Raw genomic sequence first — 27,366 nt, 5'->3', positions numbered from 1 at the left:
GTTTTTTCCCTGGCAGTGGTTAGTGATATAGCTCAGGGTCTTGGAATGGATCAAAACCAAGTGGCCCAAAAAGATTATGGGAACAAGAAAGGTCCTTATGAAAGGAATGTTAGTACCATTATGTTTAAATGATAATTCTATAAATGGTATCCTAGAGGACTAGTTAAATATATGCTGCTTTTGTAACAATCTTTTTTCCTTTTAAGAAATAAGATTAGATCTGGGGAGATCTTAGTGTCTTATTAGTCTGAAGTTGGTAGAAGTGGGTTTTGATTCATCTGTTTATTCAGTTGGGGAGAATGATGTTGAGTGACTTACTAACAATACCCAGAAAGCTTGTGTCTATTTCAAGATCCCACTTTGAGGATAGCTGACATCCATTTGATTTATCAGATCATAGACATTCCACATTCTTTTTTCCTTATGAATGTGGCATCATCACCTCTATGAAAGAGTAGATTTGTTTAGAATGGGAATACCCTTAAGTATTGTCTGATCCTCTACCCAAGTAGTTTGTAGTTCCTTTGCACTGGTAGTCAGGGAAAGAAACAGATACCTGAATTTTGGCTCATATTGTTTTTTTTTCTTTTGGGCTCCTAGTGCATTTTTTGTCCTCTGGAGCCAGTTTTTGTTAGATTGGTACTTGTCTCTTTTCCCCAGAAATAAAAATGGAAAATCTGAGTTGGACTTTGATACAGATCAATATGACATCCTGGTATCAGACTTTGACACAGAAGAAAAAATGACTGGCGGTGTTACCTCTGAGCTACCAGAAACAGAATATTCTTTAAGGGTAAGTAAGAATGGTTTTTCAACAATGAGAGGTAAGATTTCCTATAACCTGAAAATATTATAGAACAAGATCTTCTTTTAGTTATACAAAGATAACAACGTTCCAGCCATGTGCTAGTATTCCTTTTTATTGTCTCCATTGAGACAGTTTAGATAATATAGTCAGCAGTACTTTAGTGTGGTAGTTTACATAGTGTAATAAGGTATAGAAACTGAGCCAAATCTTTGCCCAGCATAGATATCAGTTGGTAGCAGTGTTTTATGGGGATGTCAGCAGAATTGGCAATATCACATAATAACTTTCCCTTCACCATTCTGTTCCGTAGGCATTTTGTGGTATTCTATACATGAAGCCACGCATGAAAATTTTTCTGCGTCAAAAGAAGGTGACTACCCAGATGATTGCCAAGAGCCTGGCCAATGTAGAATATGATACATATAAACCTACCTTCACAGTATCCTTACAACTGTACCACTACATGAAGTTGACCTCTTTATTTCAGGATTAAGTTTTCAGGTTGACACAGAAAAACAAAAACTTTCCCTTTCAAATTAAAAAGTGTATGTCATAGTACACATTCTATTACAGTGTACTCTGAGGAAGTCTTTCTTAAATGCCAATCTGTGTACCATTTTTATCAGAAATCACCTGGAAACTGTTGAAATAATAGAATCTTGAGACTTTGGAGATTCTGGTTCAGTAGTGTCTGAAACCTTTTTTAAAAAAATAAGAAATATTTATTTATTTTAAAATCCTCAGCTGATTCTAATGAGCAGCCAGGTTTGAGAACCTCTGCTATAAGGAATAATACACATTATTTGGTTTGTACTGGATTTTGATATATGTTAAATTGATTGAAATAAGCAAAATACTGACTAGAATGTCTTAATCTTGTAGATGCACTGCAATTTTTTGTTGGAACAGGTCCAGACTTACATTGATTGAAATTAGGAGGGTGGAAATTAAAAGGTGATTTTCTAGAGTGAAATAAATCTTCTTAGGTTTGACATAAATTCCTGGTACTTTTCATAATGGTAGCCACTCAGAGGAGCCATTACTTGTTTTTACTTCTACCTCTCCCTTGCATTGCATTGAGAATGGATTTCAGAAACTAGAAAAAAATCTTAAGATGAACTATGGAAATTAGGTACAACTTTGTTGATGGCTTTTGGGGCAGAAAACATCTTTGAAAGGCTGAAAATTTGCAAGGTTATGAAAAATTGTCCTTTTAATTTAACTAAGAGTGGTAACTAAGCACCACTCTTGGCCCGAGAAACATGTTTACACTCTATTTGCTTTATCAAAGGCATTATCTAGCATGCTTTGTCTTTCCCTGACCAAAAATGAGAAATCGTTGGTCTCTTTTTTCTCCTTTTTGAGAACACATATCTTGGCTACTAGGAATGTTTTCTTAAAGCATAAACAAATCAATTTAATAAAGCCAGAGCTAGCATTGTTTGCTTCTATAGGTGAATTAGTTATAATCTCACCATATGTAGACTAGGATGTTAGTGCCATAGGTTTAACAGAGCCAGTCTAAAGAAGTGCTTGCCAACTACTGTGTTAGGATATAACACATACCTGTCTCTAGCTTTTTTCTTTTGTGGGTTTCTATCAGGGAAACTTCTATGCATGCATTCTATATGTTACCTTGACTCTTCTCAGACTCCCTTCCCATTAAACCAAATTACCTTCCGATACTATAGTTTGGACTAAACAGATTTACTGTAGACATGAGTAAAATGAAAGTCCTAATAAAATTTCCCCCAAGGTCACTGAGGAACAAGATCATTGATAGTAACTTATTTACTTCTCAATTATCAAAGGCCACTTCTTTCATCTTTGTTCTCTCTCCTTACGCTAATTTGGTGAGTCTCCTACCCCACTGTACCCTCACTCCATAATTTAGAATTTTAAAAGTGCACAACAGAAAGAAAAATTTGACAGTCTTTATCTTTACAAAGATAATTTTATGGCATAGGATTTTGGTTTGTTTGCTTGCAGGAGTTTTGTCTTGTTTTGTTTTTGCGTTAGAATAGGTCTTATTTGAGGTTTTATATGAACTGCTAGAGCCCAGAACATTATATATTCTGAGCCAAACATTACTGTGTTATGCACCCACTTGAGTCATGTCTTTGTATCATATGTGACCCATTTGTTATAGGGTTTTGATGCAAGTAGCTTGTCTTTTAGAGGGGGCATGGAGATCATTTTTTGAATAAGTAACAAAAGTAAATTTTCATTCAACTCATTTAGACATGAAGGTTTCTTAGTATTTGTTTTAATGAAAATATCAGTTTCTCTATCTCCCCTTTATCTTTCTCACTTACTTACCTTGGTTTTTAAATTAAGTAGGACTTGTTAAAAACTCATCATTATTCATGTTTTACTTATAATAATCAGTTGTCTTCATTTCATTTATCCAAGCTTGTTAACTTCTTCCCATGAAATATATCACTACAGGACTATTCATTGTTCTTTACCTTTGCTTTTGCTTTCATTGTGTTTGGTATGGTAAGAAGGATTTACCTTATTGGATATAATTGTACAGATTTGTATTGGACCATTTACAGCTCTTATCAGAACCTATGTGCCCTAGCAGCAAACTGAGCAACTAGCAAGGGCTAAGAAATGTTTTATGATTATTTGTCAATTTTTAAATCACTGATGGTATTTAGGTATCTTTTCTTACAGTCTTTCTATGCGTGTGTGTGTGTGTGTGCGTGTGTGTGTGTGATGTTTTTATAATCTGAGCGTTTCCTGATATTCTCAAATATTTCAAGGACATAATTTTAAAAGAGATGCATATGGCTATATCAACATTTATTTAATCATTTCTTTATTGTTGAACATTTAAATTATTTCTGTTTCTCTGCTTTTATAACAAATTGAAAAATCTCTCTAATTCCTAAACGTTTGTGGGCCTCCCTGACTGTTTCTGTGGGATAAATTCTTTAAAAGAGAATTACTTGGTCAAATATTAAGAATATTCTTAAAGCTATTGCAACAGATGTTTAAATGCCCTCAAAAAGGTTGTACCAATTTATGTCCCTTGGTATTTGATGGTTTTTGCTATAATATGATGTAAAATTTTGTCGTTGAAGCCCCTGGTATGTTTGTCTCCTTAACGATGTTCTTCTCAGAATAAGCAGGTGAGAATCACCTTTGGGTTCTCTTGCAAGAATAGTAACCAGTTTGGAATAATGATGTATCATAACAACCGACTCATAAAATCTTTTGAGAAGGTGGGGTGCCAGGTGAAGGTGAGTAGTTAATATTTCTTTGTCATAGGAGACTGAAAAGAGTAGGAAGAGAATTTAAAATTTGCAAAGGGGATAGGCTCATTAATGGCTTTTACTCCCATCTTATGATGCTTATTGAATTCTGATCCTGGAATTGTGTTACCAGTGAGCTGTCTTGTGTTGAAATCTCTTTCTAACTCTCATTCTTCAGCTGTTAATCAACCCAACAACTTTACTGAATGCATTTTCTAAGTAGCTGTCAATAAGAGGCAGAATTAGAATACCAGCAAGCTTACCATGTGTGTCAGCTTATTTGTGTTTTAGGTAACTCCATTTTCTTGGAGAGACAATAAGGCATAGTGGAAGGCGTATAAAATATGGTGGTTGAAGACCAGGATTTGGGTCCTGAATTTTCCATTTACAAGCTGTGTAACCTTGGATAAATTGTTTAATTTATCTGAAGCTCAATTTCCTGACCTTTATGTAAAGTGGAAACAACAATAATAAGCATACCTGCTTTGCCTGCCTCACAGCTTACAGGGTTGAGAGATTTAAATGGGATAAATTATGTGAAAATATTTTTTAAACCACTCTATACAAATTTTACCATCATCTTTAATGTCTTAATGATTATTTAAAGTAGTAATGTCTACAAGTATCCCTTTTATTCCTATTTTACAGATAAGATTGCTAAAGCACAAAAAATGATGAACTGCTTCAACATAGTAAGACAGTTATATAAAGCCCAGGATAGCTCGTTTTCAGCCTATTTTGTTTTCCCTTGTTATAGCACCTTTAGACAACTCGTGTTTGTGTTCCAGTCCAATTACACCTTTACTCAGTTTCTTCCATTAAAGAATTAGAATATGATTTAAATCTATAAAACTCTTGCGTCAACTTGTAATTAATAATTGCTGTAAGTGTGACTCTCTTTAGTAGTTGTTTGGTGGCCTATGTATGTGGGAAAATTGTTTATTTTAATATAGGATCACATAGAACCCTTAAAATTGTTTTCAGATGAATATTTGTTTCAGTTCCTTAGAACAGTAGTATATAACCTTGGTTTTTTAGCACGGTAATTCTTTATTCAAATGCAGTCTTATGGCAGTCCTGGAATATAAAGCAGATAAAAGTGGAGGTAGTGTGGGTGAAGTAGAGATGGCTACTAATTGCAGAAGACTCCTAGGGATCTATGGATCATATTTTGAAAATCTCTGCCCTAGAATTTGTCAGAATTTCTAGTTCAGTTTAATGCTTGCAGTCTGTTGATGTACATTCTAAGTGTTTCTCTAGATCTTGATGGTCTTTTCTTGCCCATGAAGGTTATGTAACCTTTCTATTATTGTTTGGAATCAAAAGGAAATGCCTCCAGGCAGCCAACAGTAATGTAAGTGTTGAAATTAATATTTTCTTCTAAGCCAACTCGTGGAGAAGGTGTAGGAGTAATTGGAGTCATTGAGTGCAATTTCCTAAAACCTGCCTACAACAAACAAGACTTTGAGTATACCAAGGAGTACCGGTGAGTCACTCCCAACCTGAGGTGCTTCCGTTAGTTTGTTCAGATATGATTCTGTTCTCCAAAGCCTCTAAAACCATCTCTAAAAAGCAGCTAAATAAGTTAACTGAGAATTACTTCAAATTTGTTTTCCAAGATTAGAGATAAAATGCTTTCATTTTTAAATTAAAGTTTGCTGAATGATATATGGAGTCTCGTTGAGATAAACCTTACCTTTAGAAATTATGCAAAGAGCATAGGAGTAATTTGGTAAAAGATTTCTGGGGAAATGAAAAGCTTTGGAATTGATCTTAATGGAAACAGATGAATGGATCTGAAGTTATGGAATACATTGGATAAAAAAAAGCAGTTTGAAATTTGTTCCAAAAATTTTACTTGAAGCCAGTGAACAGATTTAGAGCAAAGTGATGGAACAGCAGGAAAGACATGTGCTTTCATTAAAGCATCTAGATTTAATAGGGCAGGCAAACAGGTAAGAATCTGAAAGGAACTCGACATTATGGCTGAACCAGTAGGGATATTTTTTGAAAGGAGTTTTTAAAGCCAGGTTAGAATAGTTTGTTTAAAAAATGTCGAGAGGGAGATGGGTCTTTATTTCATTAAGTATTATGAGACAGCTTCTATGTGCCAGGTACTAAGGATGAAAAATAAGACTCTTTGATACCTATGAACAAATATGTATGCAAATAAGAAACTTAAATACTTATAAAATAATTGCTTTAATAGGGGGTATGTGCAAAGTGGGGAGAACTTTAAATATGCTTAAGGGAGTCAGGGAAGGCTTCACAAAGCAGATTATATTTGATATTAAATATGAAGGAAAAGTTTTCTAGGTGGACAATAGAGGAAGGACATTCTAAGCAGAGGGAAGTATCTGTAAGGGCAAAAAAGGGTAAGAGGTATTCTGGGAGTATGGAGAAAGAAGGCGTGAGGACATTTGCGGTCATTTTCCTTGAAGTCTCAGTAGCAAATATTTTTCTTAGAGTGGGAGAAAAGAAATTTCCCAAATCTCTTTTGTTTTGTGCCCAAACTGTAATAAAGTCAAGTCTTGTACCTTAATTTGTGTGTAACCACAAGAATTTTAGGTTTAGTGTTTGAGAGAGATAACTATTTGAATGGCAACTCCAAATTAATTTCAGGGTAATTAGTTCATGGTTACTTGGGCTACTCAGTGGTTATGACAACTACCTGCCCTCAGTCTAAGTAAAATGGTCATTTAAATATAAATCTGGCCCATAATGGAAATCTTTGACCAGGACTTAACTCTAAGTGAAAGCTTAGGAATGACATTAGTTTGACAGAAGTCTCCGAGTCAAGTTATTATGTTTCAATTGAGTGAAAGGAATAGTGAATTGCTGATGACTACCTAAATAATTAAGATTTGTGAAATTCAAATGTTAGATATTAAAAATTATTTAACATCTTTCTATATCATCTTTGCCACCAACACCCCAAGTCTACCTTTAAAATTTTACAGGCATTAGATCTTTGGTTTTTGATGTCTAGTTTTGGTATGATGAGGTGATTGCAGTGGATCAGATAGAGATAGTCTGTAGACAGTAGATTTATTCAGTTGAACACACAGGATTTCTGACTTACTTAGCATAACATCTGCTACACACTTTATTAAAAACAGGGAACTAGTATACTATTCTGCGTGCAGTCTTTTGAGGATAACAAATTTGCATAACTCATGCCAATTCTGGCACCATTGCCCTTTTTTATTCAATTTATTTTATATAAAATGAAAAGGTATTTAAATTAAAAAAAGGAATTTAAGAGAGGGATTAGAGAAGGTTGTCTGCTATAACAAACTCATCCTATGAGTATTATAGATATCAAAACCTGCAAATGATAAAAGAGATACCAGCCATCATACTGCTGGAATGTCTACAAATAAATCATCTGTAATACCACTTTTAACAGTTGTGGAGCTTACAGTCATTTGTATAAACAGATTGTAACATATATGAAGTAATTTGGCGAGCAATAAAAAATCTCTTTAATCAACCAAAACCTAAGTAGTATGTTATGGGGAAAATGCCTTGATATAGGAGATGGGGAAGGTTTTGGGTAGAAAGTATGACTTGAGATGTGCCTCACATGATATAAGATGTGGAAGAGAGGAAAGGGAATTCTAGGATGGAATTGTAGCATGAGCTAAGGTAGTGACAGGAACTCAGAATGGTAAGAATATGGAGAGAGGAGATAACAGGATATAGCTAGAGTGAAGGCAAATCAAGTTAAATGAGTAGAGTAGAGCCATACCCCAGAGCAGCAGTTGGTAAACTTTTTCTGAAAAGGGCCAGAAAGGGTCACAACTACTTGATTTTGCTGTAGTATGAAAGCAGCCATAGACAATAAGTAAAGGAATTGGCATGGGTATGTCTAATAAAATTTTGTTTACAAAAACAGGCAGTGGGCTGGATTTGGCTCCAGTTTGCTGACCCCTGTCCTAGAACCATCATTCCTAAATTACATGCTAAGCTACACATAATGAATTCATAGGAGAGCCATGAGGTATTTTACATCTTTGAGGGAAATACAGTGATACTCAGTTTCTGTCTATAAACCACAGAAATTGTCTTCTATTGCTGTCATAACAAATTACCACATAACTTAGTGGCTGAAAACAATACTAATTTACTGTCGTAGCGTGCTGTAGGTTGGATGTCCTACACAGATCTTACTGGGCTATAATCGAGGTGTTGGCAGGGCTGCATTCCTTTCTGGAGGCTCTAGGGAAGAATCCATTTTCCTGTCTTTTCCAGCTTATAGAGGCTGCCAGCATTTCTTGCCCATGGCCCTCTTCCATCACCTTCAAAGCTAGTAGTGACAAGTTGAGTCCTCATATTGCATCACTCTGATGACCTTGCTTTTGTCATCACATCTTCTCTGATTCTGACTCTTCTGCTGCACTCTTCTAAGGTCCCTTGTGATTACATTGGATAATTCAGGATATTCTTCCTATCTTAAGGTCAACTTGATGAGTAACCTAAATTCCCACTTGCTGTGTAAACATTATTATGTCTATCACAGTCTGCCCTTTGTTCTCTCAGATTCCACTTACATCTCATATGCAAAATATATTCACCCCATCCCAACGTTTCCAAAAGTCCCTACCCATTACAGCATCAATGCAGAGTCAAAAATTTCACGTAAATGTCATCAGCTCAAAAGTCTCAAATCTCATTATCTAAATCACATAAGGGCAATACTCTGAGTATGGCACATCTTAGGGCAAAACTCCTCTACATCTGTGGATATGTATTTTCTTTTTTGTATTTTGCTGTTAAAGTACAGTGGTGGGACAAGCATAGGATACTAATTATATATATTCTTGTTTGAATGGGGGAGAAACTAAAAGGAAAAAAGGGGTCACAGGTCACAGGCATTTTCAAAATCTAGCCAGGCACATTCCATTAAATGTCAAGGCCTTCATCCTCTAGTCTTGAGGCTTTGCCCTCTGGACTTATGGCTCCACCCTCAAAGCTGTCTTTCCTTTTTCCTGAAGGGTAGCATGTGTTGGCAGCTGAGTAGTTTCATCAGCCTGTTTCCTGACTGTAGAATTTTGAGGGTCAAACAGGATTCTCTCCATCCCTTTCAATTCAAGCTAGCTTTTTGTTTTGATTTTTTGTTTGTTTGTTTGTTTTTGAGATGGAGTTTTGCTCTTGTTGCCCAGGCTGGAGTGCAATGGCAACCGCAACCTCCCCATCTGGGGTTCAAGCGATTGTCCTGCCTCAGCCTCCCGAGTAGCTGGGATTACAGGCATGTGCCACCACGCCCGGCTAATTTTGTATTTTTAGTAGAGACGGGGTTTCTCCATGTTGGTCAGTCTGGTCTTGAACTCCTGACCTCAGGTGATCTGCCTGCCTCGGTCTCCCAAAGTGCTGGGATTTCAGGTGTGAGCTACTGTGCCTGGCCTCAAGCTAGCTTTCATGCTAGCGTGCCATTCTTAAGAACCTTGTGAGTCTCCCATGCGTGTCATGTATATTCATGTCATCCAACAAGAGGCTCTTGGCAGGTCTTTCCTAGGGAATCCTATATCTATTTTTTGGCTCCAGCTGAGATGGCTATGGAGATCTGTGAGTCACAGGCTTTATCTTTTTTTTATTATTATACTTTAAATTCTGGGTTACATGTGCAGAACGTGCAATTTTGTTATGTAGGTATACACGTGCCATGGTGGTTTGCTGCACCCATCAACCCTTCACCTACATTAGGTATTTCTCTTAATGTTATCCCTCCCCTAGCTTCCCACCCCCTACAGGCCCCAGTGTGTGATGTTCCCCTCCCTGCGTCCATGTGTTCTCATTGTTCAACTCCCACTTATGAGTGAGAACATGCGGTGTTTGGTTTTCTGATCTTGTGATAGTTTGCTGAGAATGATGGTTTCCAGCTTCATCCATGTCCCTGCAAAGGACATGAACTCATCCTTTTTTATGACTGCATAGTATTCCATGTGTATATGTGCCACATTTTCTTAATCCAGTCTATCATTGTTGGACATTTGGGTTGGTTCCAAGTCTTTGCTATTGTGAATAGTGCCACAATAAACATACGTGTGCATGTGTCTTTATAGTAGAATGATTTATAATCCTTTGGGTATATACCCAGTAATGGGATTGCTGGGTCAAATGGTATTTCTAGTTCTAGATTCTTGAGGAATCGCCACACTGTCTTCCACAATGGTTGAACTAATTTACACTCCCACCAACAGTGTCAAAGGGTTCCTATTTTTCCATAACCTCTCCAGCATCTGTTGTTTCCTGACTTTTTAATGGTCGCCATTCTAACTGGCGTGAGATGGTATCTCATTATGGTTTTGATTTGCATTTCTCTAATGACCAGTGATGATGAGCATTTTTTTCATATGTCTGTTGGCTGCATAAATATCTTCTTTTGAGAAGTGTCTGTTCATATGCTTTGCCCATTTTTTGATGGGGTTGTTTGCTTTTTCATTGTAAATTTGTTTAAGTTCTTTGTAGATTCTGGATATTAGCCGTTTGTCAGATGGATAGTTTACAAAATTTTTCTCCCATTCTGGAGGTTGCTTGTTCATTCTGATGATAGTTTCTTTTGCTGTGCAGAAGCTCTTTAGTTTAATTACATCCCATTTGTCAATGTTGGCTTTTGTTGCCATTGCTTTTGGTGTTTTAGACATGAAGTCTTTGCCCATGCCTATGTCCTGAATGGTATTGCCTAGGTTTTCTTCTAGGATTTTTATGGTCCTAGGTCTTACATTTAAGTCTTTGATCCATCTTGAGTTGATTTTTGTATAAGGTGTAAGGAAGTGGTCCAGTTTCAGTTTTCTGCATATGGCTAGCCAGTTTTCCTAACACCATTTATTAAATATCGAATCTTTTCCCTATTGCTTGTGTGTGTCAGGTTTGTCAAAGATCAGATGGTGGTAAATGTGTGGTATTATTTCTGAGGCCTCCGTTCTGTTCCTTTAGTCTGTATATCTGTTTTGGTACCAGTACCATGCTGTTTTGGTTACTGTAGCCTTGTAGTAAAGTTTGAAGTCAGGTAGTGTGATGCCTCCAGCTTTGTTCTTCTTGCCCAGGACTGTCTTGGCTATGCGGGCTCTTTTTTGCTTCCATATGAAGTTTAAAGTAGGTTTTTCCAATTCTGTGAAGAAAGTCAGTGGTAGCTTGATGGGGATAGCATTGAATCTATAAATTACTTTGGGCACTAAGGCCATTTTCACAATATTTGTTCTTCCTATCCATGAGCATGGAGTGTTTTTCCATTCGTTTGTGCCCTCTCTTATTTCCTTGAGCAGTGGTTTGTAGTTCTTGAAGAGGTCCTTCACATCCATTGTAAGTTATATTCCTAGGTATTTTATTCTCTTAGTAGCAACTGTGAAGGGCAGTTCATTCATGATTTGGCTCTGTTTGTCTATTATTGGTGTATAGGAATGCTTGTGATTTTTGCGCATTGATTTTGTATTCTGAGACTGCTGAAGTTGCTTATCAGCTTAAGGAGATTTTGGGCTGAGACAATGGGGTTTTCTAAGTATACAGTCATGTCATCTGTAAACAGAGACCATTTGACTTCCTCTCTTCCTATTTGAATACCGTTTATTGCTTTCTCTTGCCTGATTGCCCTGGCCAGAACTTCCAATACCATGTTGAATAGGAGTGGTGGGAGAGGGCATCCTTGTCTTATGCCAGTTTTCAAAGGGAATGCTTCCAGGTTTTGCCCATTCGGTATGATATTGGCTGTGGGTTTGTCATAAATAGCTCCTATTATTTTGAGATAGGTTCCATCAATACCTAGTTTTTTGAGAGTTTTAGCATGGAAGGCTGTTGAATTTTGTCGAAGGCTTTTTCTGCATCTATTGAGATAATCATGTCGTTTTTGTCATTGGTTCTGTTTATGTGATGGATTATGTTTATTGATTTGTGTATGTTGAACCAGCCTTGCATCCCAGGGATGAAGCCAACTTGATTGTGGAGGATAAGCTTTTTGATGTGCTGCTGGATTCGGTTTGCCAGTGTTTTATTGAGGATTTTCACATCGATGTTCATCAGGGATATTGGCCTAAAATTTTCTTTTTTTGTTGTGTCTCTGCCAGGCTTTGGTATCAGGATGATGCTGGCCTCATAAAATGAATTAGGTAGGATTCCCTCTTTTTCTATCGATTGGAATAGTTTCAGAAGGAATGGTACCAGCTTCTCTTTGTATCTCTGGTAGAATTCAGCTGTGAATCCATCTGGTCCTGGACTTTTTTTGGTTGGTAGGCTATTAATTGTTGCCTCAATTTCAGAGCCTGTTATTGGTCTATTCAGAGATTCAGCTTCTTCCTGCTTTACACTTAGGAGGGTGTATGTGTCGAGGAATTTATCCATTTCTTCTAGATTTTCTAGTTTATTTGCGTAGAGGTGTTTATAGTATTCTCTGATGGTAGTTTGTATTTCTGTGGGATTGGTGGTGATATCCCCTTTATCATTTTTTATTGTGTCTATTTGATTCTTCTCTCTTTTATTCTTTATTAATCTTGCTAGCAGTCTGTCTATTTGGTTGCTCTTTTCGAAAAATCAGCTCCTGAGATTCATTGAATTTTTGAAGGGATTTTTGTGTCTCTATCTCCTTCATTTCTGCTCTGATCTTAGTTATTTCTTGCCTTCTGGTAGCTTTTGAATTTGTTTGCTCTTGCTTCTCTAGTTCTTTTAATTGTGATGTTAAGGTGTTGATTTTAGATCTCTCCTGTTTTCTCTTGTGGGCATTTAGTGCTATAAATTTCCCTCTACAGACAGCTTTAAATGTGTCCCAGAGATTCTGGTATGTTGTGTCTTTGTTCTCATTGGTTTCAAAGACCATCTTTATTTCTGCTTTCATTTCATTATTTACCCACCAGTCATTCAGGAGCAGGTTGGTCAGTTTCCATGTAGTTGTGCGGTTTTGAGTGGGATTCTTAATCCTGAGTTATAATTTGATTGCACTGTGGTCTGAGAGAGTTTTTTGTGTTTTATTTTACATTTGATGAGTGTTTTACTTCCAATTACTTGGTCAATTTTAGAATGAGTGCTATGTGGTACTGAGAAGAATGTATATTCTGTTGATTCGTGGTGGAGAGTTCTGTAGATGTCTATTAGGTCTGCTTGGTCCAGAGCTGAGTTCAAGTCCTGGATATCCTTGTTAATTTTCTGTCTTGTTGATCTGTCTAATGTTGACAATGGAGGGGTGTTAAAGTCTCCCATTATTATTGTGTGGGAGTCTAAGTCTCTTTGTAGGTCTCCAAGAACTTGCTTTATGAATCTGGGTGTTCTTGTATTGGGTGCATATATATTTAGGATAGTTAGCTCTTCTTGTTGAATTGATCCCTTTACCATTATGTAATGGCCTTCTTTGTCTCTTTTGATCTTTGTTGGTTTAAGGTCTGTTTTATCAGAGACCAAGATTGCAACCGCTGCTTTTTTTTTTTTTTTTTTTTGCTTTCCATTTCCTTGGTAGATCTTCCTCCATTCCTCTATTTTGAGCCTGTGTGTGTCTTTGCATGTGAGATGGGTCTCCTGAATACAGCACACCAATGGGTCTTGACACTTTATCCAGTTTGCCAGTCTTTGTCTTTTAATTTGGCATTTAGCCCATTTACATTTAAGGTTAATATTGTTATGTGTGAATTTGATCCTGTCATTATGATGCTAGCTGGTTATTTCACCTGTTAATTGATGCAGTTTCTTCATAGTGTCAATGGTGTTTATAATTTGGCATGTTTTTGCAGTGGCTAGTACCAGTTGTTCCTATCCATGTTTAGTGCTTCCTTCAGGAGCTCTTGTAAGGCAGGCCTGGTGGTGACATAATCTCTCATCATTTGCTTGTCTGTAAAGGATTTTATTTCTCCTTCACTTATGAAGCTTAGTTTGGCTGTATATGAAATTCTCGTTTGAAAATTCTTTTATTTAAGAATGTTGAATATTGGCCCCTACTCTCTTCTGGCTTATAGGGTTTCTGCACAGAGATCCACTGTTAGTCTGATGGGCTTCCCTTTGTGGGTATCCCGCCCTTTCTCTCTGGCTGCTCTTAACAGCTTTTCCTTCATTTCAACCTTGGTGAATCTGACCATTGTGTGTCTTGGGGTTGCTCTTCTCGAGGAGTATCTTTGTGGTGTTCTCTGTATTTCCTGAATTTGAATGTTGGCCTGTCTTTCTAGGTTGGGGAAGTTCTCCTGGATAATATCCTGAAGAGTGTTTTCTAACTTGGTTCCATTTTCCTGTCACTTTCAGGATCACCAGTCAAACGTGGATTTGGTCTTTTCACTTAGTCCCATATTTCTTGGAGGCTTTGTTCGTTTCTTTTCACTCTTTTTTCTCTAATCTTGTCTTCTCACTTTATTTCATTAATTTTATCTTCAATCACTGATTTCCTTTCTTCTGCTTCATCAAATCTGCTATTGAAGCTTGTGTATGCTTCACGAAGTTCTCATACTGTGGTTTTTAGCTCTATCAGGTCATTAAAGCTCTTCTCTACACTGGTTATTCTAATTAGTCATTCGTCTAACCTTTTTTCTAGGTTTTTAGCTTCCTTACTATGGGTTAGAACATTTCCTTTAGCTCAGAGTAGTTTGTTATTACCCACCTTCTGAAGCCTACTTCTGTCAACTTGTCAAACTCATTCTCCATCCAGTTTTGTTCCCTTGCTGGCAAGGAGTTGTGTTCCTTTGGAGGAGAAGAGGTGTTCTGGTTTTTGGAATTTTCAGCCTTTCTGCTCTGGTTTCTCCCCATCTTTGTGGTTTTATCTACCTTTGGTCTTTGATGTTGGGGACCTACCTATGGATGGGGTTTTGGTGTGGATGTCCTTTTTGTTGATGTTGATGCTATGCCTTTCTGTTTGTTAGTTTTCCTTCTAACAGACAGGCCCCTCAGCTGCAGGTCTGTTGGAGTTTGCTGGAGGTCCACTCCAGACGCTGTTTGCCTGGGTATCTCACGAGTGGAGGCTGCAGAACAAATATTGCTGCCTGATCCTTCCTCTGGAAGCTTTGTCCCAGAGGGGCACCCGCCTGTATGAGATGTCTGTTGGCCCCTACTGGGAGGTGTCTCCCAGTCAGGCTACACGGGGGTCAGGGACTTACTTGAGGAGGCAGTCTGTCCATTATCAGAACTTGAACGCTGTGCTTGGAGAACCACTTCTGTCTTCAGAGCTGTCAGGCAGGGACATTTCTGTCTGCAGAAGCTGTCTGCTGCCTTTTGTTCAGATATGCCCTGCCCCCAGAGGTGGAATCTAGAGAGGCAGTAGGCCTTGCTGAGCTGTGGTGAGCTCCGCCCAGTTTGAGCTTCCCTGCTGCTTTGTATACACTGTGAACATAGAACCACCTACTCAAGCCTCAGCAATGGCAGATGCCCCTCCCTCTGCCAAGCTCCCCTGTTCCAGGTCGATTTCAGACTGCTGCGCTAGCAGTGAGCAAGGCTCTGTGGGCGTGGCATCCACCAAGCCAGACACAGGAGGGGACCTCCTGGTCTGCTGGTTGCAAAGACCGAGGGAAAAGTGCAGTATTTGGGCAGAAGTGTACCACTCCTCCAGGTACAGTCACTCACGGCTTCCCTTTGCTAGGAAAGGGAAATCCCCTGAGCCCTTGCGTTTCCCCGTGAGGTGATGCCCCGCCCTGCTTTGGCTCACCCTCCGTGGGCTGCACCCACTCTTCAACCAGTCCCAATGAGATGAACCAGGTACCTCAGTTGGAAATGCAGAAATTACCTGTCTTCTGCGTCGATCTCACTGGGAGCTGTAGACTGGGGCTGTTCCTATTCAGCCATCTTGGAAACGCTCACTTTATCTTTTCAAAGAGTAGTTTGTGTGACTGAATGCTCTGACCTTTTGATTTTCTGAGATATTATCAAAAGATTGTTCAGCCCCAGCCTCAGCTTTTTCTCTAGAGCATACTTTCCTGACAGTGAATCTCTAAATTTTAGCATATTTTGCAATCTGGATGGGCTGAGAATTTCCCAAGTAATCAAGTCCTGGTTTCTTTTTGTTTAACAGTTCATTCGTCAATTTGTCTCTCTCCTCTTGCATTTTACATAAGCAGCAAGAAGACACCAGGCCACACCTTTAACACTTTTCCTGAAGATCTCCTCAGCTAAATTTCCAATTTCATCATTTGCAAGTTCTGTTTTCCACATAACTGTAGGACAGTTCTGCTAAGCTTTCTGCCACTGTGTAACAAAGATCATCTTCTCTCAAGTTTTCCAATAACATGTTCGTCACTTCCTTCTGAGCCTTCACTAGCAATACCTTTAACATCCATATTTCTACCAATACTCTTGTTTACAATGATTTGGGTATTCTTTAAGGTAATTTGTGTTTTCTCTACCGTACTTTTCACTTCTTTCTGAGCCCTCATTAGTGAAAGCATTTATTAACATATATATTTCTACTAACGTCTGTTGAAGGCAATGTAGGTTTTTTTCTGTCAAGCTTCTCAAAATTTTTGCAACCTCTGCCAATTGCCAATTCTAAAGCCACTTCCATATTTTTAGGTATTTGTTATAGTAGTACCCCTCTTCCAGGTAGCATCCGCTACATTCTTTTTCATTATATCATATCTTTGTGAATCTGGATTTAATCCATTTACATTAAAGTAATTACTGATAAGGAGAGACTTACTTCTGTCATTTTGCTGTTTGTTTTCTGTGTCCCTTGTAGCTTTCTTTGCCCCTCATTTCCTACATTGCCGTCTTTTGTGTTTAGGTGATTTTTTTTATAGTGAAACATTTAAATTCCTTTCTCATTTCCTTTTGTGTATATTCTATCGCTATTTTGTTTGTGCTTATCATGGGAATTACATTTAATATCTTTTAAGTTATGACACTCTAATTTGGATTTATACTACCTTAACTTCAATTCCTTACAAAAGTTCTGCTCCTTTAACAGCTCCATCACCATTCCTTTCAGTTGTTATCACAGAATTACATCTTTGTACATTGTGTGTCCAAAATCATAAGTAATTTGTAATGGATTAGCCTTTTAAATTGCGTAGAAAACAAAATGAGGAGTTACAAACTGAATTACAATAATACTGGCTTGCAAACTCAAAATTTTTATCTTTTCTTTTTTTTTTTTTTTTTTTGACATGGAGTTTTGCTCTTGTTACCCAGGCTGGAGTGCAATGGCACCATCTTGGCTCACTACAACCTCCCCTTCCCGGTTCAAGCTATTCTCCTGCCTCAGCCTCCCACGTAGCTGGGATTACAGGCATGCACCACCATGCCCAGCTACTTTTGTATTTTTAGTAGAGACAGCGTTTCACCATGTTGGTCAGGCTAGTCTCGAACTCCTGGCCTCAGGTGATCCACCTGCCTCAGCCTCTCAAAGTGCTGGGATTACAGGCATGAGCCACTGCACCTGGCCAATTTTTTCTTTTAAATGTATTCTCTTACATTATATAGAAAATAAAAAGTGGAGTTACAAACTTCAAGGATTCCTTGAATGTAATATGTTGTTTCTCTCTTGGTGTTTTTAAGATTCTCTCTTTGTCTTTGACTTTCATGGTTTGATTACAATGTGTCTGGGTCTGAGTCTCTCTGAGTTCATCCTACTTGGAGTTAAGGTTGGATGTTTATATTCGTGTCTTTCATCAAATTTGAGAAGTTTTTGGCAATTATTTATTCAAGTATTCTTTCTGTTCCTTTCTCTCTTCTCTTTCTGGGACTCTGCTAATGCATATGTTGGACCACTTATGGTGTCCTATGGGTCCCTTAGTTTTTGTTCACTTTTCTTCAGTCTATTCTTTCTGCTCTTAATACTTGATAATTTCCATTTTTTATCTTCAAGTTCACTGATTCTTTTTTCTGTCTGATCAGATCTGCCTTTGAATTCCTGCGGTGGATTTTTCATTTCAGTTTTTAGACTTTTCAGCTCCAGACTTTGTTTTGGATTTCTTTTTAGGTTTGTTATCTCTTTGTTGATTTTCTATTTTGCTTATGCATTGTTTTCTTGACTTTCTGCTCATCTTCATATAGTTTTTTGAGTATCTTTAAGAACGTTTTAAAATCTTTGTCGAGTTGATCTATTATCAGTTCTTTTTCAGGGGTGGTTTCTATTTTTTTCCTTTGAGTGGGCCACCCTGTCTTGTTTGTTTGTATGCCTTGTGACTTTTTGTTGTAAACTGAACATTTGAATCTAATAATGTGGTAACTCTGGAAACAAAATTCTCCTTTCCTAGGGTTTGCTGGGTTTTTTTTTGTTGTTGTTGTTGTTTTTGTTATGTTGTAGGCTTTCTCTGTGCCAAGAATTGACCTGAGAAGTAAGTTTAAAGTCTTTTCACTTCTTTTCTCAGCTTGCATTTTTTTCTGGGCATTCACAGTGGCTTTCTAATTTTCCCCATATGTGCAATTGCTTTTGAATGTCCTTGTCTTTATGTCTGGCTCACAAAAGGGGGAAAACAGAGAAATAGAGGAGGAAAAAGAGATGCCAGGACTTTGAATCCTCTGGATGTCACTTCAACTGGAGGAGTAGAGGGTTGAAACAATGGGGGAGGTTCAACAACAGTCGTCTCTTTCTTGCCTTTTTGTCTTCACATCTGTGATCAGAAGCAGCAAGCAGTGATCAGAGGATAGAATTGCAATATTTGGAGGACAGTGTCCTTTTTGCCCACACTGGCTCCTGCAAGTTGCTCTTGGAACACATGGAGGGTTGCTTGCCACAGGGCTGGGAGTGGGGAATGGGTAGCTATTACTGAGCTAAGAACTGAAATTGACCAAAATTAACCACAATTTACCATCCAAGCCTTCCCCTGGAAGTTGCAAACTTTCCAATAGACTCCAGAGTTTCAAAATAGTTACATCATGCAGCTTTTGCTACAGCAGTTGTTGTATATGTAAGGAGACAGCTTCCACATGCTTCTTATTCTACCATCTTCCCATATGCCCATCTAATCTACTTCTTTTTAAAGTAGATTTTAAGTAGATTTTTAAGAGGAAATGAGGAATAGTTCTTCATCTGTGACTTGAGGGAAGGATATAGACATAGAGTAGGAACATAAATAGGTTGAAGGGGAATAAGAGTTTATAGGGGAGCTCATATATGATTACTTTAATCTTTTCCGTGTAGTGAGAATCTAATTTAATATGAATAAGGTAGAGATAAGGAAGAGTTTCTCTTAACAAGAGAAGAGCTCTGCAAAAACCTTGGGGAATGATCCAGGGGGCCAAGATATTTAAAAACTTCTGAATTCTAAGTGTACAGTTTTCCAGTTGTGTGTAGCTCTACATTAGGTTGTAATCTTGGGTTATGGAATTAAATAGGAATTAGTAATTCGAAAGTTGGAAGTTTTTAAAAGTAAAATTCAGGTTTTGATTTTTACAAATTACATTTTTGTTGACCCTGAGTCTACTGTTGTTCCTTTAGGGAGAGAAATAAAGAGCAAGGGCTGGAACTCAGATACAGCCTCCAGTAACGGCTATGTGGTAGAATGTTGGAGTGCTTGTTCATGGGCACCATAATGCTACTATGATCAGCATTTGGATGAAGAGGGACTATATAGACATATTAAAGTTAATATTTGATTGATTTATAATAGATAGGCTATAGTATTTGATCATCTGATTTTTACCTTGTTCTGAATTATCTACCTGTAGTCATCTGACAATCCAATAACTCCCCATCAACTTATCAATATTTGGCTCTATCCTATCTCTGCAGTTTGGTCCTCTGTCATAGTCTCTAATGTCAAGTTACCCACACACTCCATGATTCAACAAGCACTGAAAATTTATAGAACTCTACTTTTTAGCACTTGTGACCATTTCACCTTTTCAACTAAAGTGACTGTTCAGTGTTACAACTTTGTCATTTTGACATGTAGCTTGCAAAGGCAATGGATTCCCATCTTGGTTTCTTAAAGTGTAGATGTTCAAAAATATGCCAGATACTCTAAATTATTGGTGTCTGTTAAATGGGAACTTCTCAACAAAGAATTGTTCAACAAGTGCTAAACTTTGACATACTTCTTGCATTTTCTTTCAGGCTAACAATAAATGCCCTTGCCCAGAAGCTCAATGCTTACTGGAAGGAAAAAACATCTCAAGATAATTTTGAGACCTCAACTGTAGCCAGGCCAATACCGTAAGTAATAGATACAGAATATGAATGTATTAGGGGTAATATCCATAGATCAAATGGAAGGAACAAGGGTAATGTGTCTGGATTTGGTTCCTGCTGGTGGGTTCGTGGTGTCACTGACTTCAAGAATGAAGCTGCAGACCTTCGTGGTGAGTGTTACAGCTCTTAAAGATGGCACCGACCCAAACAGTGAGTGGTAGCAAGGTTTATTGTGAACAGCGAAAGGACAAAGCTTCCACAGCTTGGAAGGGGACCTGAGTGGGTTGCCACTGCTTGCTGGGGTGGACAGCTTTTATTCCCTTATTGTTCCCTCCCATGTTCCATTTCTGTCCTATCAGAGTGCCCTTTTTTCAATCCTCTCTGCGATTGGCTACTTTTAGAATCCTGCTGATAGGTGCGTTTTACAGAGCACTGATTGGTGCGTTTTACAGAGCACTGATTGGTGCGTTTTACAATCCTCTTGTAAGACAGGAAAGTTCCCCAAGTCCCCACTCGACCCAGGAAGTCCAACTGGCCTCACCTCTCAGTAAGATGGTGCTTTTCACATCAGGAAGTTTAATTGACTAAAAATAAGAACTCACAGGTACTAATTGCTTCATTCTCTAAACCTCTTCATTCTGCTTTAACACATTTACGGTCTGGATCATAAATGTGAAGAGTTTAGTACTGGTAGTGTGATGTAGTAGAAGATGATGGCTATTTAAATCAAATGTTCCTGGGTTGAAAATCTGGATCTGCTTTTTAATAGTTGGATGAGCTTGGGTAAGTAAGTTACTTCACCTGTCTGAATATATTAACTTAGGTGACATACATTTTTAGCACAGTGACTGGCATATAGTAGGTGTTCAGACATGTTAGTAAACTTCCCCTTTTTTTATATTCCTAGTGAATATTGCTGGGATTGTACCAGTACTTGAGAGTAGGAATAGAGAACCCAGTATGTTAAAGAAAAGGTAGAATTTATTGACTCTAAGACAGACAAGTCAGGTAAGGAGCATAATACAGAGGATCGAATGTGTGCCAACACATACACAGTCAGTTACACCACCATCAAGACAAACATTAGAGTGGTAAAAGTTCTTTTTGGAGTAGGTACCTATTATTTTAATGGAAATTATTAGGCAAATGTATGATATAAAATTTTATTTCTAATGCAACCTAATGGCTGTATGTATATCACCCTCTTCTTATTCTGAAGATCTCAGCTTATGGCTGTCCTCCATAGTTTTCAAAGAAGTACAAACTAAGGTGAGATGCCATTTTTTGCCTTTCAAATTAGCAGTGATTAATGCAATGAAACAGATGTTCACATACTGCTAGAGAGTGTGTGTGCTGGAGGCAGAACTGTAATAATGGTAATTATTGAATGCTTACTTATATGTCAGGCACTGTTCTAAGTTCTTTACATGCAGTGATTTATTTAACCATCACAACAACCCTACCTGTTAGATATTATTATTACTTCTTTACAGATGTAGAGACTGATACACCAAGAACTTAAGTAACTTGCCTAAGGTTAGACAAGCAGCAAGTGGTAGAACTAAGGTTCAAATATAGGTAATCAGGTCCCCTAAACCTAAGTTCTTAACTGCTGCTCTCTTCTGGAGGGATGCAATGAAGGGAATGTAGTAAAGCCACCTCAGCTACCAATTTCCTGAAAGCATGGGCTAAAAGCCTCTCCTGTCTGCCTGGATTGAAGGATCTACCATGATCTGCATGGAACCCGAAACAGAGGGTTGCTGCCTCTAAGCATGCCTATCCCTGAGAGAGTAATGCTGACACTCTGCAAGAGACTCTCCTATGCATATGCATGTAGAACCGAAGCTAATAGGACCTTTCTTCTCCCCTCCCACTACTGCTGAAGCTGCTTTTTATTGACTGGCTCTAAAACAGTGGCTGTCTAGAAATATATAGACACCAGAGGTCAGGCCTGAGCTTAGAGCTTAGTGGTTGCAAGGCTGGAACAGCCTGGAGCTAGGGAATAGGAAGCTGTAGATCCAAAAATGTGTACAAACTTTCTTTGTTCAAACAGAGTTTCAAAAAAACAAGAGGGCATTGTATTTCAGTGGTAGAATTATGAGTGCCTTTTATTTTCTGTATATATTTCTCTATTTTCTAGTTTTTAATAATGAGCTTATATTACTTTTATATTTAGAAAAAAGCACAATTTAAAGCCAGGCACGGTGGGTCATGCCTGTAATCCCAGCACTTTGGGAGGCTGAGGCAGGTGGATTGTTTGATCTCAGGAGTTTGAGACCAGCCTCGGCAACATGGTGAAACCCCATCTCTACCAAAAGTACAAACATTAGCCGGGTGTGGTGGCGCATGCCTGTAGTCCCATAGCTACCTGGGAGGCTGAGGTGGGAGGATTACTTGAGCCCAGGAGGCAGAGGTTGTAGTGAACTGAAATTGTGCCACTGCACTCCAGCCTGGGAGACAGAGTGAGACCCTGTCTAAAAGGAAAAAACAACAACAACAAGAAGAAAATAAAAAGCACAATTTAAGATGTTAAGAAAATTATTGAACTAAGACATAAAAGAACCACACCACTCTGTTGAAATATCTAGTATAAGAGAAGTATAAATATAACATGCATAAATCTCATCCTAGGCTAAATTACATGTTAGTGAAATTGGCTGAGGTGCCCCTCTTCTTGCTTTGTGTGTCTTTTCTCCAGCCACCTTCATTCTCACTCTAGCCTGTCTTTTACACCTTAGGTACTGAGTACTTCTGTCATATAAGGGCCACTTTCTCAGAGAAACAAATTCACTCTAAAGTGTAGGTAACTGAGGGGAATCAGAGTGGGTATGCATTTTAAGAGTTGAACTCTGGAAGAGTTTTATCTTAATTTAACCCCATTGTTGTCTGGAACCACCATTTCTAGTTATGAAATTTAATCAAATTTATATTACTTTTTAAGATTAACTTTGGGAATATCAACCTAGTAAAATTTTGATTGAAGTATTATAAGCAAAGGGTTTTTCTTGAGAGGGAAATGAAAAGGAATAAGGAGTCTCTGTAGGGAAATGAGGGAGATGTTTTAATGGCAATGCTTCCATGGCTGCCATAAATGGATTTTAAGCCTGTTACATGATTGGACAGAAGGAAACAAAATGATTCTATGGGTTTTATTTCTTGGTAATATGGTAATAAACAGATTTTTTCCAAGTTAATAAATTTTAGAGTTAAAATTACCCTATTGTTTGCTTGGAACAAGAGCTACCAGGATAAGTATTATTTAAAAAATGTTTCAATAGCTTTTGGGGTACAAGTGGTTTTTGGTTACAAGATAAATATTATTGACCTCTATAAAAGTAGCTCACCTTGTTAATACTTGTTACTACTTTTCATATCCATATTTGCTATAGTTCTATCATTTTATCTGTGAAGTTAAAAATATATACATTTGGGCACCAAGATGATAACATTCCCAACATATTTCATATATGAAATTAGGTTCTTTCTTTTTTCGGCTGCACCTTTCTAATGTAAGACAAAGCACAGAGCTAAGATATACACAGTCACACTTCCATTTTCCTTCATTCAGGAAGGTTCCTGACCAGACATGGGTTCAGTGTGATGAGTGTCTTAAATGGAGAAAGCTTCCTGGGAAGATTGATCCATCCATGTTACCTGCAAGATGGTTTTGTTATTATAATTCCCATCCAAAGTACAGGTAAGGTTCCAGGACTCAATCTTATGCTCGAGGTAACTCCTGATTTATCTCTATAGTCTAAAACATTTTTCATCTCAGGTTCACACCCTTCAGCCTGGCATTCAAGGCCCTGTGCTGACTGACCCCAGCTTACCTATCTAGCCTTACATTCCGTGGTATCTTAACACAAACTTTGTACTTGAGCCAGGGCTGTGGCTTCACTATTCCCTACACATGCCATGCTTACTCTCATGTCCATGACTTTGGTAGTGTCATTCCTCTTGCTTGCAATGACTTTCTGCATTCCATTTGTCTATCCTAATCACATCCATCTGGGCAGCAAGTGTTTTGTGTGATGCTTTTCCTGTTGACCATAGTTTACAGTGATTTTACTCTGATTTCCTCTGGTATTTGATTCTTGACATTTGTTCACATATTGTTTTGTACTTTTTGGATGTTTTTCACATATGTATCTTTGAAGAGCTTTGGCTCTTCAAGAGATCGTAAACTCTTCGAGACAAAGGACTTTACATTCCAGGTCAAGTCGATGATGTTCTTTATATGCTTCGTATTTGGAATCAGTGTTATACAGTAGTACCTGTACCTATTGTATATTCAGCGCTGTTTGTGTGTTTGTCTTCCTAATATACCATATGTTTCTTGCAGCATCCAACATCTAAATAGTGTCTGGCATATCTTTAGGCATTAACTTTAAAAGTTTTTAAAAATTTGACTCAGTAGTCATATAGGTTCATAATAATAAGTCAGTGTGCTTCAATTCAGCTGTGACTTTCTTAAAATTCTTCTGGCAGGATAAATACTGATAGAAAGGTGCTAAAATGGGTATGCATTTTAGGGGAAAAATGTCTAAAATTGAAGAAGTTAAATGAACAAAGATTAGGTCTATAAATATAAGCATTTCCTCATAGTCTCTAGATATGCCCAAGTATCTTTCCATGGAGAGTAAATGAGATTGTGTAATTAGAATATGGAACTGAGTACTTAGAAGTCTCATTTTTGAATACTTTATCTTTTAGTACAGGAGACATAACCTTGCAGCCCACTTTGCCCCTTTATAAACTGAGTATAATATAGCTGCCAATTATTGTTAAATTTTGTTTGTTTCTAGGATTACTTTTGACCACTGAATGTATTTTCTAGTACTCCTTTCAGTTTTTACTCCTAAAATTCTCTTTCTCATGCTTTACATATAACAAGGTTTTATAATTTGAATGGGATCTGAACTCTGTAATGTTAGAGAGTTGTTAACCTGCATAGTTATAAGGAAATTAAAAGGTAAAAGTGAAGGACCCAGTTTTTTTCCAAAGGATGATTTATTCTCTGTACTGCAGGAGATGCTCTGTTCCAGAGGAACAAGAACTCATTGATGAAGACCTGTGCTTGAGCAAAGCTAAGAAACAGTTGAGTATACATGAGATGGGGTTCTCTACCATAGGGTAGAGTAGCCTGACACTTCCTTACAGGACAGGAGTTTTGAGAAGAGAGAATTTTTTTGGTTCTTAAATAATTTCCCTCCTCACCTCTCTGCTCTCCCAGTTCTTTATTCCTTCTAATCATCTCCTGAATGTCTCAACTAGTGATTGTCTTTAGTCTTTCTCTCTCCTCTCTCTCTCTCTCTCTCTCTGGTGGGGCACTTGAAATCTCACTTCAGTAGCCTAGTTCAGAAAGGCACCCTCAGTTACTCAATGAGGCTCACAGTATTTGTAATTTGGAAGGAACATTATAACCTAAATCTACAATTGGCAGTCCATTTCAAACTGAGAAGTTTCATGAGTGAACTAAATAGCACTTTTATCTTCTCCTAGAGAACAAACTGTTGAGGAGAAGAAGAAGATGCCTATGGAAAATGAGAACCACCAGGTGAGAGGCAGTGCACACCCTTATTGTTCTCACACAACATTTTCCCCAACAGAAAATATAAGTTGAAGGAAGCAGCAATCTTGAAAGCTGCATAGAAATAACAAACCATTTCTTCTGGTGGTCTTCTTTTCATTGAATCTTTTGATTTTGCTTTGCTCTGCTGTCACTGATGTTTAGATCACCAAAAGTAGAAGAGTCGAATCGTTTATCTTCCAGATTTGGATTCAGTACTGACTCTGGACAGTATGAATATCACATTCAATGTCACAGAATATTCAGGGTTGTGTTCCATCCTCATACAGGCTTCTCCTGTTAAGTGTCTGCTTTTCCTGTCTCTTTTCTTCTAGGATTCAGGGGTGATCCCTTCCTCCTTCCTCTTGGGAAGAAGGGGTGGTTGTTTGTACTCCTCCCCGATCCCTGCTTTCAGGCTGGCTGGCTTTATAAAAATTCTGCTGTTTTGAATTTTCAGGAGCACTGTCTCTCGGACATGGTTGCCCAGCTCCGGACGCTGAAGGGTGCAGTAAGGTTGGCCGTCCTTTCAGGGACACTCCTTTCCCGACAGCCACCATAGCACCCGTATATCTTTCCCTCCCAACCTTGCCTTTCTGCATGATTTCCCTCTTGACCCTCTTTCCAAGAGAGATCTGCTAGTCGCATGTTAGATTCACCTTCCACTCACTCAATCAGGGTAGGTCAGACTGGTGAGGATAGAGGCAATTTAATACTAATTCTTCTTCTGATATCCTGCCAAGACCCAGGCATATGAATAATCAGGTTTCATACCCTAATGCCTTGGTTTAATTGTCTGATGTAGAGATTGGTAGATTTCCTAGGACTGCCCTGTTCTCATTCAGTTTACCTCCCCTATATTTTCCCTCACCTTAATCATTCATACTATCTTCATGAGCTGGCTCTCCCACAAGATCCAGATGCATGTCTGTGTGTGTGTGTGTGTGTGTGTGTGTACACTATGAATATATGTTAGTCTGTCGCATGTATTTCTCCCAAACTGGCACAGACACTTGCTGCAGTGCATTTTCCCACCACCCTACCCTCATCATACATCTCAGGGGAGTGAAAACTCAGCCTTAAACTGGGTCACAAGAGAGAATTAGACAGTGATTAGGGGGCCTGGGTTTATATTGGGGGTGGGATAATTCTAGGAGCCACTAAGTAAGTTGGGGGAGGTCTGTTTGGTGTCCTGCTGATAAGGTTGATAACTGAGTATGCCTGGGTTCAGTGTTCTAGTGTACATTACTGCGCACTGTTTGTTTTGTGTAGGAAACAGTTTCGTTTTATTTGGCCAAGCATTCTTTCCTAGCATCAGAAGGATTGACTCATCCTTTGGCATTTGGTTTGAATTTGAGACTTTTACAAATCATTTCTGTCTTTTATAGGTATTCAGTAATCCACCAAAGATCCTTACTGTTCAAGAAATGGCTGGATTGAATAACAAGACAATTGGATATGAGGGAATTCATAGCCCTAGTGTGCTTCCTTCTGGTGGAGAAGAAAGCAGATCACCATCTCTTCAACTTAAGCCTCTGGATTCCAGTGTTTTACAGTTTTCCAGGTGACTAAAAAGCATGATCTCTTGTCAATAGTAAGCTTTAGAGTCTGTTTTCCTGTAGAGTAAGTTGGTATGTTTTACCTTGTTTCTGTTTTTTCTAAGGCCTAGCATGGAATTCAGAAGTAGAAACACAATTTTAAGTTG

General features: G+C 38.1%; 1 protein-coding gene across 2 annotated transcripts in view; it reads left to right on the top strand.

Annotated features, from left to right (window-relative positions):
* The window catches only part of MORC4 (MORC family CW-type zinc finger 4), a 59,591-nt gene that overhangs the window by 18,250 nt on the left and 13,975 nt on the right, over positions 1–27,366 (top strand). For both annotated transcript variants that reach the window (XM_034949806.3, XM_034949805.3), the window contains exons 6-14: positions 661–793; positions 1,119–1,247; positions 3,937–4,056; positions 5,454–5,554; positions 20,021–20,119; positions 23,664–23,792; positions 25,124–25,192; positions 25,598–25,652; positions 27,050–27,225. In XM_034949806.3, the coding sequence (XP_034805697.1) occupies positions 661–793; positions 1,119–1,247; positions 3,937–4,056; positions 5,454–5,554; positions 20,021–20,119; positions 23,664–23,792; positions 25,124–25,192; positions 25,598–25,652; positions 27,050–27,225 (1,011 nt within the window). The remainder of the gene's footprint in view (positions 1–660; positions 794–1,118; positions 1,248–3,936; positions 4,057–5,453; positions 5,555–20,020; positions 20,120–23,663; positions 23,793–25,123; positions 25,193–25,597; positions 25,653–27,049; positions 27,226–27,366) is intronic.

Source organism: Pan paniscus, chromosome X, assembly GCF_029289425.2.
Source record: "Pan paniscus chromosome X, NHGRI_mPanPan1-v2.0_pri, whole genome shotgun sequence".
In the NCBI taxonomy this organism is placed as follows: Eukaryota; Metazoa; Chordata; class Mammalia; order Primates; family Hominidae; genus Pan; species Pan paniscus.
The sequence above is the reverse complement of the archived record's forward strand: the minus strand, read 5'-3'. Positions and strand labels throughout refer to the sequence as shown.